This window comes from Cetorhinus maximus, chromosome 11 (genome assembly GCF_964194155.1).
Source record: "Cetorhinus maximus chromosome 11, sCetMax3.hap1.1, whole genome shotgun sequence".
Taxonomy (NCBI): Eukaryota; Metazoa; Chordata; class Chondrichthyes; order Lamniformes; family Cetorhinidae; genus Cetorhinus; species Cetorhinus maximus.
Genome location: NC_135889.1, coordinates 109,886,800 through 109,904,771, shown reverse-complemented (window position 1 = coordinate 109,904,771; position 17,972 = coordinate 109,886,800). Strand labels below are relative to the sequence as shown.

Sequence of the window (17,972 nt, the reverse complement as noted above, 5' to 3'; positions counted from 1 at the left end):
CAGCTGCTTGGGAATGCCATGCATCTGCCGGAGAATGCTGGGTACCTCACTCTGAGTGTCAGGCCCTTTGATCATAGGGCTGAGCAGCTCTGGTCCAGCTTAACTCCTCCCTGCCCTCCTTGGTAACCTGTGCGTTCAGCTGTTCAAACCCAGGGACTTTGGTTAGGCTGATTGTCAGGAGACTGGGGTATTTTGAATGAGACTTTGGCCTACATCAGGAATTCCAGCCTAGTGCCTGCCTCGGGTGTTAGCACCTCTGGGGTGTTCCAGTTATGTTGCTAGGTGCTATGGGTTAGCACGACAACAGCTGGGCAACCTGCTACTGAACTTGGGCCACTGTACTTTCCTGTGGCTTTTCAACTAAGTGAGGCATCACCCTACTTTTTCTGAGCCAATTTGGGAATATTCCTAATCCCCACTTAAATTCACCATAAAGCTGTTGGCTAAACCAATCATTGACTTCCTAGCCAGGCCCTTTGTCTTGGGAGTGGGAGCTCTCCTAATTTGTCCCACGTCGCCTGGAACACTTCTCCCCTCAAGTGGAGGTGTAGCTCTAGCTATACTCCCTTGTGGCTTTTCAACTGGATGAGGCATCTCACTCCATATTTGGAAAGAAGGTTTCTGCCAGCCATACTTCAGGCAATTCCTTAACCTTTTCCTTTCCTGGTTTCAAACTTACCTTCTTTCAGGCTCTTCAACTACAGGGGGCAACGCTATCACTATTTCTTTCCCTGCTCTGGGACTTCCCTGGTCCCTGTTTAATTCTGGGATATTCTGCAAGTCTATTTTAAATTCTAATGGCCCTTTCTGCATGTCTTTTAACTTTACTGGCCTGGCTTTAGCTGTGTTACATTCAAGCAGCTCTTGTTTAATGGTAACAGGTTCTATTTCACCCCTTCAGGCCTCTAAACATTCCCCAGCCTTCTGCAATCCTGCAGATTTTTTTTGTCTTTTCTTTTGCTGGCTAACACTTTGCTGGCAGTCAAAGCGCTTCAGAGGAGGAAATTGATTCCTGCTACTGGTAATTCAGAGGCAATCACTACTGTAACAGGACCTGAAGTAAGATCACTCTCTAGGTGGATCCTATGGAGGGGTGCAAACACAGATCCTCCTCCTACTTCACTGATCAGTGCTTTTGCCTTCAAGGAGGACATGGGGGTAGGTTTATGTTTCCCTCCAATGTTATGGACTGAGTGGCCCATGTGTCCCAGAGCAGTACAAAGGACTTGTTCACATTTTGCGACGGGTAGGGGGGCACTGTTCCTGAAAGGACAATGCTCCAGAAGTTCTCTGGGAGTTTGTCTGGCTCAGGGCCACATAGTGCTGTGCCCTCTGAGCAGTAAGTTTCTGCAGTGAGGCTCTCTGCCTGCTCTGCCACATTACCTATTGGGGCGCCCTTTGGGAGACTACTCATATGGAGCCCTATTAGACCTACAGGCTTTCCAGCACTCAGGCCTGGACTGGCCTATTTTATTACAATAGGAACACACCGGTTTCCAGGTGTCCTCCTTTCAGGCTGCAGGAGGACTCCTTGCACCCTCTTGTGTCTTCTTTTCTGGGTGGGGGGCTTCTCCTACCTAGGTCGTCCTGCTCACCTTTCCAATGTTCATGGGAATGGTGTTGGAAGGGTCTGCCTAAGTGTCCAGGCCTATGGGCGAGATCATAGCTGTCTGCTGCAATTACTGTGAAGATCTCTGCTCCTCTAGGCGCATCCGCAGTTTGGAGGGTAAGCAGTTTTTGAATTCCTCCAACAATATCTGCCCTAGCAATCTCTCATAGGTGCGTGGGATCTATAAGGACCATACCCATCGATCAAACACAATTTGTTTCAGCCGTTCGAATTCGATGTAGATTTATGTGGGCATCTTACGAGCATTCCGAAATTGCTGGCGATAGCCTCTGGGACTAACTCGTAGGCATTTAGGATGGCAGCCTTGGTCTGCTCATAATTTATGGATACATCGGGAGGTAGCATGGAATAAGCCTCTTGGGCACTCCCTCACAACTGCCCTTGAATTAAAAACATCCAGTAGCTGTCCTGCTACTTTCTCGAAAATGGCAAAAAAATGACTACGCGTCACTCTCTCAGATTTGGGAATGAGTCTAGCAGACTTGAGGGCCTCAGAGAGTGTATCTGGGTTAGGAAAATAGGGGGTGCCACTGGGTGGGTAGAGATTTTCTCTCGCAACTTCCAACTGTCTGGTCTCTCTCTCCCTTTGAGCTGCTTGCTCCACTTCCAATCTTTGGGGTTGGAATTCTCTTTCCCTTTCCTGTTCCCTCTCCTGATCCTCCCTTTCCCTCTCCTCAAATCCTGGCGCATTCCAGCTCGAATTTGGCTTGGGGAAGAGGTTCGGAGCCATGGTTGGGCTCTTCACCCAACTGCTCTGCTGGATATGGCGAGATCCAAATGTTCTACCAACAACTGGATCAGTTTACTTCCCTTCACTTGACTGGGTAATCTTAACCGTAGCTCCCTAGCTACAGCTTTCAGTTACTCTGTGCGAAGGGATGCTGATGTTTCACCATTCAGATCTCCTTGCTTGACCCACATTGGGGCATCAAAAGTTGCCATTTTCTTAGTGTTAGGGAGAAAGGAATATGCTGCGGTAAGTGACCGTGTTTTAAAATTTGTCCCGGCTGCCAAGTTTTTCCTTTTGCCTTCCAACTGATTATTTTACATCAGATTTGATTGTGTCTTAACTTAGACTCTGGTCAAATTCAAATGGGCTATCCCAGATTGGAGCTCCCAATTTCTGTTACAGACAGGAGAGGGGTTAATTTAAACAGCACTAATTTTTCCTCTTACCGCCCGCCCGTAAGCAGAATGATGTTTTGATTGGTTTCCCTCTTTAGAAGCGGCGGCATAAATCCCCAAATATCCTCGGATTTTGTGTGATCCAATTTTCTAGTAATAACCCCACAGCAAACTCGAGATAGGATGAACTCAAAGCGTTAGTTTATTTGCACACACACATAAAACTCGGAAGGAGGGTCACAACATCACCTCCACACTCAGACAGTACAGGGAGGGTAGGGAAAAGAAGGATTGACAGTATAGAGTCCACAGAGGAAATAAATATTGGTTCACGTGGGTTCCAGGAGATTCTTGCACGGAGGTCGGTGGGCTGAAAAGCCGACGCTGTATGATTCACTTTTCCGGTGGTGTTGATTTCAAACGATGAGATAGGCATGCAGAAATTAATCAATCAGTCTTACAGGTCCTGGTACAGGACTTCCAATGCAGGGTGGTTGGGGGCCAGTGTCTGACCTGGGTCGGAGCCCCTTTTCTGTGAGGCTGCCACTTAGATGGTAAACAGCAGACAGAGCGTTTCAGTTCAGCAATGCAATATTGCTTGTTCCACAAGCCAGAGGCCCATGTCGCATGACTCCCACCTCTCTACCATCTTTGACGAAGAATATTTATCCAGTGTTTGGAAATTGGCTGTGTGTTTTATGCTGATTATGTTATGGATTAAAAAGAATATTTGAGAGGCCATTGTCTTAGCAGACTTCCCATCTTCACTGGCCAGCCTGGGTTATCATGTATATGTATATACATGTATATACAAAAGGCCTTCTATGTAGCTCCCTTTGAAGTTGGGCTGTGCAGTCCCCAGGTGATTATTAGTAGCTCCACAGAGATAGCAGGTGTGAGATTTCCAAAACTGCAAAGTGGCTTCTTTTGTTTTGGGGGTCACAGGCAGGCACAGTTTCAGCCATTTTAAGGATCTTTTGTTCATTTTTAAAAATCTTAGAAATAGCCATGAGGGTATCTATATATTTTTTATACAAATATACAGTGTGAAATCTTCATCCCTTACACATGAAAGAAGGGATTAAAGATGGTAACAAATTAGCAGAAGATTATCCTATGTTTAAAAATTACCTTAACCATACACTTTGTTAAATAACTTTATATTGTTGACAGTGCAAGGATTGCGACTTGGAATATATACTGGAACAGATGCATACTGTTTCCAGATCTATTCAGATATCTACTGCAAATACCACATAGCCATACAAAATAATGACAGGATTGTGATCAAAGTCAAAGAATTTGGCCAGTGGGAAATTAAAATAGAGTAGATAGAATACTGGCATTTTAGGTAGCTGCATTATAATATAATGTTACTGCTCGCATTACCCTGACAGTGGATTTCATTTACCCAGCACAGTACACAGTAATGAAGAGGTTATATTACCAGACCATTAAACCAGGGGATTGGATTCATAATCCTGAGGACATGCGCTGAAATCCTACCATGACTGCGTGAGAATTTGAAATAAAAATCTGGCATCAGTAAAAGAAACCGTGAAGGTGTCAAACCCAATTGGTTCACTAATGCTCTTTCGGGAAGAAAATATGACTCCAGACCCATACCAATGTCATTTAAATGTTAACTGCAGTGGTCTGGTAAGCCACTTATTTCAAGTTGATTCAAGAAATACTATGTGTGGAGTTGTGGTTCAAGAAGGCAGCCAACCACCACCTCCCACCTCCTTCCTGGAAACTTGGTTGGGCAATAAATGTTGGCCTTCCAAGAAGAGGCCCACATCTTAAGAATGACAAACAAAACAATCAATCACTGGTAAACCACCACATTAGGAAATATTTGTAATATGTAAGAACACAAGAAATAGGAGGAGTAGATCATTCAGCCCTTTGAGCCCACTGCACCATTCAATAAGATCATGGTTGATTTTCCCCTTCAACATCATTTTCCTGTCCCATCCCTGTAACCCTTGGTGTTTTTAATATATAGAAATATATCGATCTCAGTCTTGAATATACTCAATGACGGAGCCTCCACAACCCTTTGGGGCAGAGAATTACAAAGATTCACCACCCTCTGAGTGAAGAAACTCCTCCTCACCACAGTCCTAAATGTCCTGCCCCTTATTCTGAGACTGTTTCTACACGTTCCCCCTCTCAGCCAGGAGGAACATCCTTCCTGCAGCTAACCTGTTGAGCCCTGTAAGAATTTTCTATGTTTGAATGAAATCACCTCTTATTCTTCTAAACTCCAGAGAATAAAGGCCCAGTCTATTTAATCTTTCCTCACAGGACAATATCTCCATCTCAGGAATTAATTTAGTGAACCTTTGTTGTACTCCCCTTATAGCAAGTACACCTTTCCTTAGGTAAGGAGACCAAAACTGCACAAATTACTCCAGGTGCAGTCTGACCAAGGCTTTATATAATTGTAGTAAGACATCTTTGCTTCTGTACTCAAATCCTCTTGTATTAAAAGGCCAACATACAATTTGCCTTTTTAATTGCTTGTCATATCTGCATGTTGGCTTTCAGTGACTCATGAAGGAGGATACCCGAATCCCTTTGAAGTTCAACACTTCACAGCCTCTCACCATTTAAGGAATGCTTGTATTTCAGTTTTTCCTACCAAAGTGGATAACCTTACATTTCTCCATATTGTATTCCATCTGCCAAATTATTGCCCTCACTTAGCCTCTCCAAATCATCTTGAAGCATCTTTGTATCCTCCTCACAACTCACACTTCCACCTAGTTTTGTGTCATTACTACGTCTGACCTCCTGGTTTCCACCCTTCATACACTCCAACTGATCTAAAAATCTGCCACATATATCCTACCTGCACAAAGCTTCATGCTCCTATCACTCCTGCCCTCGCCAACCTTCATTGTCTTCCCAGCCCCCAGCAAAATGATTTTCAAAAGCAACACAACACAATCCTCAGTGTGAAGACAGGACTTCGTCTCCACAAGGACTGTGCGGTGATCATTCCTACTATGGACATGTGCATCTGCCACAGGTAGATCAGGATCAAATAGGTTTTTCCCTCTTGTTAGTTCTCTTGCCACCTGCCACAGGCCCAGTCTGGCAGCTATGTTCTTCAGGACTTGGTCTGCTTGCTCAATAGTGGTGCTGCTGAGCCACTCTTGGTGACGGGACATTGAAGTCCCCCACCCAGGGTGCATTCTGTGTCCCTGCCACCCTCAGTGCTTCTTCCAAGTGCTGTTCAACATGGAGGAGTTCTGATTTTTCAGCTGAGGAAGAAAAGTAGATGGTAATCAGTAGGATGTTTCCTTGCCCATGTTTGACCTGATGCCATGAGACTTCATGGGGTCAGGAGTCAATGTAGAGGACACCCAGGGCAATTCCCTCCCAACTATCTAAAACTGTGCTGCCACCTCTGCTGGGTCTATCCCGCCTGCAGGGCAGGACATACCCACGGATGGTGATGGTGGTGTCTGGGTATAGCTGTAAGATATGATTCGGTGAGTACGGCTATGTCAGGCTGTTGCTGGACCAGTTATGGGACAGCTCTCCCAATTTTGGCACAAGCCCCCAGATGTTAGTAAGGACGACTTTGCAGTGTCAACTGGGCAGGATGTGGCTGTTGGCATTTCCAGTGCCTCGGTCGATGTTGGATGGTGCGAACAATTTTATTACTTATTAAACTTTTCTGTAGCGGTTTGGTACAACTGAGTGGCTTGCTAGGCCATTTCAGATGGCAGTTAAAATCAACCACATTGCTGTGGGTCTGGGGTCACATGCAGGCCAGACCAGGTAAGGACGACAGATTTCCTTCCCTAAAGGGCAGGTGTGTTTTTATGACAATCTGTTGATTTCATGGTCATTTTAATTCCAGATTTATTAATTAGTTGAAAGTAAATTCCACCAGCTGCCGTGGCGGGATCTGAACCAGTGTCCACAGCTATTAGCCTGGCCCTCTGGATTACTGGTCCAATGACATTACCATTATGCCACCATCCTCCAGTGTTGTCACACTGCACTGGAAGAGCATTAAGATACTGGTCAAACCCTCTACGTTGCTGAATTTCACATTTTCAGTGTGGGAAAGGATCTTCTCAGGTGAACACTCAGTTAGTTCCTGGGATCTGTTGCATGCATCCTGATGGGTGAACCCCATTGGTATCAGGAAAAGCCTTGGAGCAATGAAGCATCCAGCTGCCAAGCAGCCCAGTGAACCGAAAGGGGGACAGGGAAACAGAGTAAAATGATAGACACCACTACACCTAGCGGAGCATGAGCTGCGCTACCTAAATGCTCACCAAAATTAAAAGCAAAGTGCACATCTTATAATCAGAACTTCTAGAGCAACAAGGGCAGCTTCTACAGCAATCAAACTCTGCAGTGAGTGTATAAGACATAGAAATGCAGAGGACTAGAAAAACCCCTCCAGTTTATCTGGCCTGTCACCGTATCTGAGGAATATCCCTCTCTCAAATTTTTCTGACAGGCATTTATCCAACAATCTCTTGAATTTGCTGATACAATCTGCATTCCTTGGCAGTCTGTTACACTGTGGAAGTTGGTTGAATCGGAGATGCCCTTTCAGGTAAGGATGGCAGATTTCCTTCCCTAAAGGCCAGGTGTGTTTTTATGACAATCTGATGATTTCATGGTCACCCTTATTAGATTTTAATTCCAGGTTCTGCCTTCCTGTTTGAGAATCTGTGACTATGCTGAACATTGTGATACTTATTTCAACTATGCCACCTGGCATCTTCAACACTTCAGTCAGTTTGCTTGAGCTTCCTTTTCTCCACTGTAAACATTACCAGCCTCTGCAACTTCTCATGCTGAGGTATCTAATTTAGTTATCCTTCATTGTACCATTTCCACTACCTGGAGGCCTTTTTCATAATATAGCAAACAGAACTGTGCAGATTGTAATAGATAGATAATTGTAAACAGACTGCAGATTAGTGTAGGACTAGTGCACTGTACAAACTAAAAACCATGCCTGTTGTGTCCTATTGCTCTGGCTATAGTCCAAGATTTTGGTTTCTTTGCCATTTTGGGTTAGCTGGTTTCAGTGATGCATCTACCAAAAACATCCAATCCCCCTATTGTATCCTGCTCAATACCATTTAGCTTGTAATGTCCACGCTTATTATCTTTTCCTATTCTCATGACTCTCTTTCTCCACAATAAATAGCATTTATCACTTGTCACTTCAGCTCCTCTATCCAAACAGATCTTTCTATATTCAGCTTGTGTCTGGTTGTTTACAGTCCCTCCCACCTTGGCACCAAGCTCAAACTTGGAGAATGTTGTTTCTGCTCCTTCCTCCAAGTGAACATCAACAGTAAAAGGACTGATCCACAAGTTACTTCACTGGTTACCTCCTTCCAAATCAACCCAGTTCCACATTTTTTTATTCATTCATGGGATGTGGGCTTCGCTGGCTGGGCCAGCATTTATTGCTCACCCCTAATTGAGCTCGAGAAGGTGGTGGTGAGCTTCCTTCTTGAACTGCTGCAGTCCATGTGGTGTAGGTGCACCCACACCTACAGCGCTGTTAGGAAGGGAGTTGCAGGATTTTGGCCCAGCGACAGTGAAGGGACGGCGATGTAGTTCCAAGTCAGGATGGTGAGTGACTTGTAGGGGAACTTCCATGTGGTGGTGTTCCCATCTATCTACTGCCCTTGTCCTTCTAGATAGTAGTGGTCGTGGATTTGGAAGGTGCTGTCGAAGGAGCCTTAGTGAATTCCTGCAATGCATCTTTTAGATGGTACACACTGCTGATACTGTGCGTCGGTGGTGGAGGAAGTGAATGTTTGTGGATGCGGTGCCAAACAAGCGGGCTGCTTTGTCCTGGACAGTGTCAAGCTTCGAGTGTTGTGGGAGCTCACTCAACCAGGCAAGTGGAGAGTATTCCATCACACTCCTGACTCATGCCTTGTAGATGGTAGACGGGGCTTTGGGGATTCAGGAGGTGGGTTACTCATCGTACGATTCCTTGACTCTGACTTGCTCCTGTAGCCACAGTATTTATATGGCTAGTCCAGTTCAGTTTCACCACCCTTTGCTTCTTCTGCTTCAGCCACTCAATCTATGCCATGTTATGGACCAATCTCCAGCATGACACTGCTTTAAAAGCTTTGATGAAACCTGAATAAGCACCAGCCACTGCATTTCCCCTTTCTCCAAAGTTTATGTTCTTGAAAGGAACCATCAATTTTCTGTTTAGACGTCACCAGATTTCAGATCACTGCTGCTCCTTTTAAAGAATTCCCAAGAGATTTGTCAAACATGATCTCCCTCCAAAGCCCTGTATTTCTTCAGGTGGTTCTTTGGCCATTCGTCCAATGTACTTTCCCTACAATGTAATTCTCTGGGTCATCTCTTTAACCCCTTTTTTGCAGGTGGTGTCACATTTCCTTTCCCCTAACCCTTGGCACAGTCCTGGGTTCTAAGGATACCCACCAGAAAGTGTCCTATTTCACTCGTGACTTCCATGCGGATTCTAGTATGGAATCCAGCTGGAAAGGAGAGTGTAGCTAATTTGTCCAATCTCAATACTTTAATTTTAAAATAATGTGTAATCTTATGCTACACCAGCAGTTTTTGTTTACCAAACTTGTGAATTTTAAACTGTTTAGTGGCTGTTAGTTGCCTTAGCCCTAGTTCCTGGTAATCACAGTCTCTCAACATCTAGCTGTCTCACCTGATAACTAGCCAGTCACAGTTAATTGTTAAGCAGGTAACCAAAAACTTAAAATATCCAATACCTGATGTTCTGAATCTCAACAGTAGTAGTTAACATCAATCTTCTCATATTTCTTGATTTACATCTGTTTAATCCCAGTGTATGCCACACACCTTCCACACTCAAAATTGTCTCAGTAACTGGGCAAAGTTTTCTCTCAAAAACAGAATTACCTGGAAAAACTCAGCAGGTCTGGCAGCATCGGCGGAGAAGAAATCAGTTAACATTTCGAGCCTTCATGGCCCTTCGGCAGAACTGAAGCATAGTTAGAAGAAGGGAGAAATATAAATTGGTTTAAGGTGGAGGGGGGCGGGGGGGGGGAGAGAGACATTGAGGGTGTGGTGATTGTGGAGATGAGCAGATAATCAAAATATGTCACAGACAAAAGGGTCAAAGAGGTGTTTTGTTTGAGAAAAGTGCTAATTAAGAATGGAGGACAGGATATTCAAAGTACAGCTCTAGTGGGGGTGGGGTGGAAAGGCTAACAAGGTTTTAGTTTTAGATTTAAAAATAATGGAAATAGGTGGGGAAAGAAGAATCTATATAAATTATTGAAAAAAAAGGCGGGGGGGGGGGAAGAAACGGGGTGGGGATGGGGGGAGGGGGATTTTAAGATCTAAAGTTGTTGAATTCAATATTCAGCCCGGAAGGCTGTAAAGTGCCTAGTCGGAAGATGAGGTGCTGTTCCTCCAGTTTGCGTTGGGCTTCACTGGAACAATGCAGCAAGCCAAGGACAGACATGTGGGCAAGAGAACAGGGTGGAGTGTTAAAATGGCAAGCGACAGGGAGGTTTGGGTCTTTCTTGCGGACAGACCGCAGGTGTTCCGCAAAACGGTCGCCCAGTTTGCGTTTGGTCTCTCCAATGTAGAGGAGACCGGGTAATTCTGTTTTTGTTTTGGATTTCCAGCATCCGCAGTAGCTTTTAGCTTTTTGTTTTTATCAAAGTTTTCTCTCCACTGATTCTGGGTGGGCAATACTTCTGCAAAGCCGACTCATTACAGAGCAGAGATCAATGTGGTCACATGGCATGCATTTCACAACGTGCACATTTCAGATGCAGGTGGGTTGTGCAAGATCTGAAATATATGGAGATTGCATACTAAAGACGATTTGAAAAAAAATAGTGATGTTGGTTTACTATAGCTACAGTGCAATTGAGGACGAAAACAAGGAGGGAAAGTGGAGCAGGAGAAATGCCACAATTGTGAAACTTTAAAGGCCCTGCTTAGAATAACCAAGCTATTTGCCTTGTAAAGGAACATGCATTTTGCAACAAGTACACACACACACACACACACACACACACACACACACACACACACACACACACACACACACACACACACACACACACACACACACACACACACACACACACACACACACACACACACACACACACACACGACATGCTACTGGATCTACATGTTTCCTGTTTAAGAACCCATTTGCCTCACAGCACTCTACCCACCCGCCTCAGTACAGGCCAAACTCCCAGCCTGATCGCTAGCGCTGGGGTAGACCAGTTATCAGTTAACTCTTATTCAGACGCAAATTAGCTAAAATCTGAAGACGACGACACATCACAGGCAGCAAGAGATAGTTAGAGAAACAAGCCAAGTGGAAACCTGACATCTTACCAATATTGTACCTCCAAAAATCCTTCAGCCCATTTTGCCTCCGACCACCATAAAGATAGACGTAACCCTCATAGGTGCAGCAGCCGTGTTTATATCGTTCCACCGGTGCTGCTTTGGACTGGGAGAGCTGCCTCCATACAGGTTGGCCAATTCCTTTTTGCATAACGTTCCTGTCACAACCGGATTATTTCCCAAATAAATGGCAGCTGAGCAGCCACCATGCTGCTTTCCCATAGAACACAACACTCATATGTCAGCCAAGACCGTCTGGATGAACGTCACACAATGCTCTAGGAATAAAAGCAGGAAGTTATCATTCATTTTTGATTTGAAACTTGCAAACTTTAATCTGTAACGAAAACAGAAAATGCTGGAAATACTCAACAGGCCAGGCAGCATCTGTGGAGAGGAAAAACTGCATCAACAATTCAGGTGTGTGACTTTACTCAGCTTGTTTAAAACACTCAAGAGTAAAGTCAACAGAGGTCATGGTTTTTGTAGATGTTAAGAAATTTTGAACTACAAGGTTAAAATGATCTCAATGAAACATGTCTAAAATGCACATCAATTTACTGACACACTTTCTATATTTTGACATCTGAAAGTTACTTAAGTTGCCTTCATGCACCAACTGAAACCTTAGGAATTCACAGGAACTAGAGAAGGGCAATATGCCAAAAGAAGACTACTTTATTTTCTTGGTAAAAATCAGGCAAACCCCACCTACCTGCCTTTGAATCTGCACCTCTAGTTCATCATCAAAACGTTGTTACTGATCTCTTTGTGCCAAACTCTTTCATCCACATGTGTATATTGTCTGAACACATGGCTCAGATTCAATCTAGGACATCTTCAAAGGCAAAGTCCATTTAAAAATGGGGGAGAAAAAAATCACAAAAATCTAGTGACTAAGATTAAGAATTTACTGTGAGGCTCTCGAGATAGTGGGTGGAGGCAAAGGGGGATTTTTACCAGCCGAACAGTTGTCCAGATCAAAATGTTAATGGCTAAAAGATACATGGTTGTGGGATTTCAACCAGTTATGAAAACCAAGCTGCAATGGTGAATCCTAAATGACGTTTGAAAGCCAGATACAACTTGGAACTCTTACTCCTCAGAATCATTACTTTAAATATGGTACTGCCCCTATTCTTTTCTTCCCAACCTCTGGGCTCCATTCATGTTATGCACCACCTCGACTCCAGTGAAAAAAAGGCCAACTGTTTTCAAATCCGTCTGCTTGGCGTTGGACAAGAGCAGCTCATGTTGACTTTCTTCCAATTTTCGCTACACTTCAAAGGGGCAGCCCTGCATCACTCTTTTCAACCTCAGCTATAAGCACCCCATGCAGAGAATTATGGCCACAAGTCCTGCACATATTCTGTGGACCTCCTGTCCTAGCTCCTGAAAGAAAGAGTCAGCCAGCACCTTCTGAGAAAAATAACGCTACCATGAAAAAGAACTTGCATTTATATAGCACCATACACAACCTTGGGAAGTCCCAAAGCACTTTCCAGCTCAATTAATTACTTTCGAATTGTAGTCACTCCTGTAGGAAATGCAGCAATCAACTCTTGCACAGCCAGGCCCCACAAAGAGAAATGTGCTAAATGACCAGATAATCTGTTTTCAGTGACGTTGGTAGAGGGGTAAATATTGCACAGGGCATGGGGGAGAAAAGAAATTCCCATTTTCCTTTGAAATAGTACCGTGGGATCTTTGACATCCACTTGAGAGCGCAAACAGCTTAATATCGCATCGGAGAGCCAACACCTCCAACAATGCAGCACTCCCTCGGTACTGCACTGGAATGTCAGCCTCGATTTTGTGCTCAGGTGTCTGGAGTGGGAGTTGAACCACAACCTTCTGACTCAGAGGCGAGATTGCTACCCACTGAGTCACAGGCCGACACCTTCATTGCTTAGTAAAAAAAAAACACAATCAAAATGATTTTCTAGTAAGATATTCAGCACAATAATCTAATGTCAGATGGACTGAAATTTTACAGCCTTGGCGACCACAGAGGATCCTTTGGCTCCAGGAACCCTATTTTGAAAACCTAGAGCTATACCTTTGGCTTATTCTGCCTCTTCCCATCCACCTGCCTCAGTAATCCCTAGCAGCACTCACCTCCATTACTTTTGAAGGAAAGATCAGATGACTTTGGGTAGCTTAATCCACCAGTGTGAGATCTCCCTTCACGCCTTCTCATGACCGTTGCTGCTTGGAGCTGCCGCAAATCCCGCGGGCAATAACTGAAGTGTCCTCCGCAGGTTCCAGAGACTAGCCTTAAAGCTGGCACTCTTGTTAGCAGTCTCCACAAAAAAAAATCAATCACAACTGAGCTGTCAACTTTCAGGAGTGGCGTTAGGAACCAGTTCAAAGAGCAAAGGATGGTAGAAGTTTGGAACTCTCTTATGCAAACTGCAATTGATGCCATGTCAATTGTTAATTCTAAATCTGGCAGATTTCTGTTAATCAAAGGTTATGGGGAAAAGGCGGGTAAATGAAGTTAGGTCACAGATCAGCCATGATCTTACCGAATGATGGAACAGGCTCGAGGGACTCAATTGCTCACTCCCATTCCTGTGTTATCTCATTGAAACGTACAAGATTCTGAAGGGGCTCGTTAGGGTAAACGCCCAGAGATTGTTTCTGCTGGTCGGGGAATCCAAATCACAGGGGCACAATCTCAGGATAAGAGGCCGACCATTTAGGACTGAGATGAGGGGAAATTTCTTCGCTCAAAGGGTTGCAAATCTTTGGAATTCTCCACCCCAGGGAGTTGTGGATGTTCCAACCATTGAATATATTTAAGGCTGGGATAGACAGATTTTTGGTGTCTCAGGAAATCAAGGGATATGGGGAACGGGTGGGAGACTGGAGTTGAAGCCCAAGATCAGCCATGATCGTGTTGAATGGCGGAGCAGACTCGACGGGTCTACTACTGCTCCCATTTCTTGTGTTCTTGTATTCATATGTTTAAGGTCAATAGAGACAAAAGCTGGTAACCAGAAACAGTCAGGTCTGATACATGGGCCTGATTGGCGCACTAAACAATAACGACAACTCTGAAGAGCCTGATGCTGGGGATACTAGTGCTGCTGGTAGAATATGTACAATAATGTGAGCAGCCATTTGTGCATCCAATCAGCAGGGACAGCCACCCTTTTTAAAAAGAAGCAAATAGGAGATGGAAATCAGAAGGGAGAGGCAGGGCAGGAGAACTAGAGATGAAAGTATCAGCAGTTGATTGGACTGTGCTGGACTCCAAATATTGAAATGGCAAATCGCACCCTTGGCACTAAGGTTAGAATTTTAAATTATTTTTCTACGTTTGGCTTAAATGTTGTGCTGTCCAATATCAGTCATCAGGCGAGTCACACTCACACATTCATGCAGTGTGATGAAATTCTCAGTCTGTGGATTAATGTTAATTTATAACTTCTAAAGACGCATAAGGCTTGGTATACATTTTACAAACTTTACAAGCAAACTACTTTAAGCTGACAAGACACTAGGTACTACTGTGAAGTATTTATTTTCCTCGAAGCTCTCTCTCTCTCTCTGTTCAAATCACTGATCCATGGAGGTGAAGAGCATTCAGACGAGCAGCTTTTTAACAAAGGCTGCTTGTTAAAGAAACATGGTGTCCCCCTCACCCACTCCCAACCCAACTTCCCACAACATAGGGGCAGTGTTTAAGCAGGCAGCTTCTGCACTGATTTCAGGGCTGGAGGAGGCTGTTGACAAGATCACCGAACATGAGCATACCTACTGCCTTTGGCCTCTCACCTCCACAGCAGTGGGGAAATCAGTCAAGCAAGCAGTTTGGCCAGCCGGCTCAGGTCTGTGCTGGCTTCAAGAGGCTGGCTTCACAAGAAGCGGGCGAGTGCAGAGGAGCCACGAGTGGACAGATCAGCTGCTGGGGCCCCTCCCAACTGCCACCGACCCATCTTATCACAGCATCCTCTCCACATTCTAGAACTTGCCAATTTTGAATACCAGTGTTCCGGCCTCTGAACCTCATCTGTAGCGGAAACCCTCAAAATGAGACGCCACAGAAAGAGGCCATTCAGTCCATCGTGCCTGCGCCAACATTTTGGTAGCGGCGTCCAATTAATCCCACTCCCCTTGGCTCTGCCAATCTTTTTCTCTTCACACACATATCCAATTCCCTTTTGAAAGATACTATTGGACCTGCTTCCAGCAGCTTTTCAGTCAGTACACTCTAGATCACAGCAACAACACTGTATAAAAAAAAATCCTCATATCGCCTCTGGTCCTTTTGCCAATCACCTTAAATCTGTGTCCTCTGGTTACCAACCCTTCTGTCACTGGGTTCAGTTTCTCCTTATTTATTCTATCAAGCCATTTATGATTTTGAACACCTCTATCAAAAACCTCTTCCACTCTAAGCTTTTCCAGTCTCTTTACATTAACTAAGTCCCTCAACCCTGATACCATGCTAGTCAACTCGTCTGCACCAACTCCAAGGCCTCGAAATCCTTCCTAAAGCACGGTGCTCAGAAAAAAAACCAGTGCTCCATGAAGATTCTTTGCTTTTTCTACCCAATTTCTAAATCTATAAACCCAAGGATCCCATACGCTTTATTTTATAAACAGACATCTCAACTTGTCCTGCTACCTTCGAAGAATTGTGAACTTTTACCCACAGCAGGGCTTCTGTTCCTGCACCTCCCCACCCCCCCTCTAAAATTATATCATTTAGGTTCATCCATGCATGGGTTATCTCTAGGCTAAATTATTCCAATGCACTCCTGGCCGTACTCCCAACCTTGCACCGTCCTTAAACTTAAGCTCATCCAAAAACTCTGTTGTCCGTATCTTAACTCGCACCAAGTTCCAATCACCCATTGCTCCGATGCTCGCTCGCCTACATTGGCTCCCAGTCTGGCGACGCCTCAATTTTAAAATTCTCAACCTCATTTTCAAAACCCACCACGGGCTCGCCCCTCTTCCTAGCTCAGCACTAAACCCCGGAATTCCACTCCTAAACGATAAGTAGGGTTGCCAAACCCTCCCGAAATGGACGGGAGGCTACCAGATTTGCCATCATTCTCCCGCTGGCTACTAAGGGCAATCCGGGAGATTTTAAAACGTTAATTCTGTGATTCCGTTCTATAATTTGCAGTCCCTGGCCACAGTCCATTCACAAATGGCGACGACTGTGTTTGCAGCAGCCGCGCAGGTGCAGCGTGATGACATAGAACGTAACCAACGTACACGCACACTGCACTCACGGATGTCACTGCTGCAGCTGCCTGTCTTTCCCCCCCCCACCACCGGCGCTGTCTGTGCCTCCAGTCGACCTCCAGAGCGAGACCGAGAGAATCGAGAAGGAGCCGTGAGGTAAAGGAGCGAGTGATCAAGCGAAGGGCAACTGTTTGAACTATCAACTGCTCCTGTCTGCAAAACTCATAGCACCGGTATCCACCTAGAAAGTTTTGCAGGCAGCTGAAAGGGAGTCCCAGGATTCGAGGTATGAGGGAGCGCTGCTGCCTGCCTTGGCGCTGGGTTAGAAAAATTACATTGATTAAAAAGACTGAAAAGGGTCACTTGTTTTAAGACAGTGTAATCAGCGAAGTTGCAGATCTAACAACTTTTTGTTTAGTTGCTTGGTAGTACAGAGCTTGAGTATTGCTGGAAAAAGAGACATGTCTAAGCTTTTCGTCTTGCACTCATCAGGATACCCGCAAGGATTGGTATTCTTGCGAGTGTTCTAATGAGTGCAAGATGAAAAGCTTAGGCATGTCTCTTTTATCAGCAATAACTTCTTGTTTGTGAAGTCGCATTCATTTTGTTGAAAAAAAAAGGTTTGACTTGATAATTTCTCAGGTGCTATAGGACCACGGTGAAATTGCTGCAAACAAGCAGGCAACGATGACTTAGGCCCTGCTTAAAGCCCGGGCCTTTCCTGGGCCTGTATCAGTTGTTAAAGGTCAAGTGTGTTACTTCAACCCTGAAGAGGCAGTTGACAGGAGTGTCGCCGCTTTTTACTGTGGTGCTGTTTGATTTGTTTTCTTTTAATCTTGGGATATTGAACACAACTCATGTTGGAAGCCAGAACTAAACATTTCAAGGCTCTGAGTTGGCTGATGTGAGGAAGAGAAAGGAAGCCAATGTCAAAAAACTGAATCTGGGAGAGCGGCCAAGGGGAGTGGGATGAGTTGGTAGGGTGGATGAGAAATTGGGCCAGTGAAGAAATTTGCCCACTCGCGCCATGCCACCAGCTTCCTGTGATGATAGTTCCATCGACGTCTCCCGTAATATGTCCAGCCAGATTTGGCAACCCTAAACAATACCTTCAAACAAACTATGCAACACTCCAAAGTTTCTCACCATGCTATCAGATGGGAAAATCTCATTCCCAGCTTTCTGTGCCTTCGGACCGAAACTCAAGACAATTGGAATTGTGCCTCATTCTCCATCCCCCAGCCCTCCTCATTACTTGCAGTGAAGTTATTGCAGGACACTCCATGTAACTGATGCTATAAACTTGAGGTCTCAATTCTGGTTACAAAATTGACAGGAGCACTCTGAGCAAGAAAAAGCTTACTCCCCTTAGCCATTCCTTCCCTTTTAAAGCACAGCTGTTACCCAACATCCTCCCAATGCAACTGTAACCCAAATCAGCTTACTTTTCAGATGGTTTTGTAAGCAAGAATGTGTTTGGACGTTTGCTGGCATAAAACAAATGGCGCTGGTCCAATATTTTCTCTGTCATTTATAAAGGGTTACTGGTGATGTGGCACAAATGTAGATTGTTGTAGGTGTGACAGCCAGCAGCTATACTTCAAAAAGTGCTTCA

At 44.7% G+C, this 17,972-nt stretch overlaps 1 protein-coding gene across 3 annotated transcripts in view; it reads right to left on the bottom strand.

Moving 5' to 3' along the window:
• The window catches only part of klhdc3l (kelch domain containing 3-like), a 44,811-nt gene that overhangs the window by 18,354 nt on the left and 8,485 nt on the right, over nt 1-17,972 (bottom strand). For 2 of the 3 annotated variants that reach the window (XM_078552585.1, XM_078552587.1), the window contains exon 2: nt 11,141-11,430. In XM_078552585.1, coding sequence (XP_078408711.1) covers nt 11,141-11,303 — 163 coding nt within the window. In that variant the 5' untranslated portion in view covers nt 11,304-11,430. Of the gene's footprint in view, nt 1-11,140; nt 11,431-12,849; nt 12,915-17,972 lie in introns of those variants that run through there. The other variant, XM_078552586.1, reaches the window with a different exon arrangement.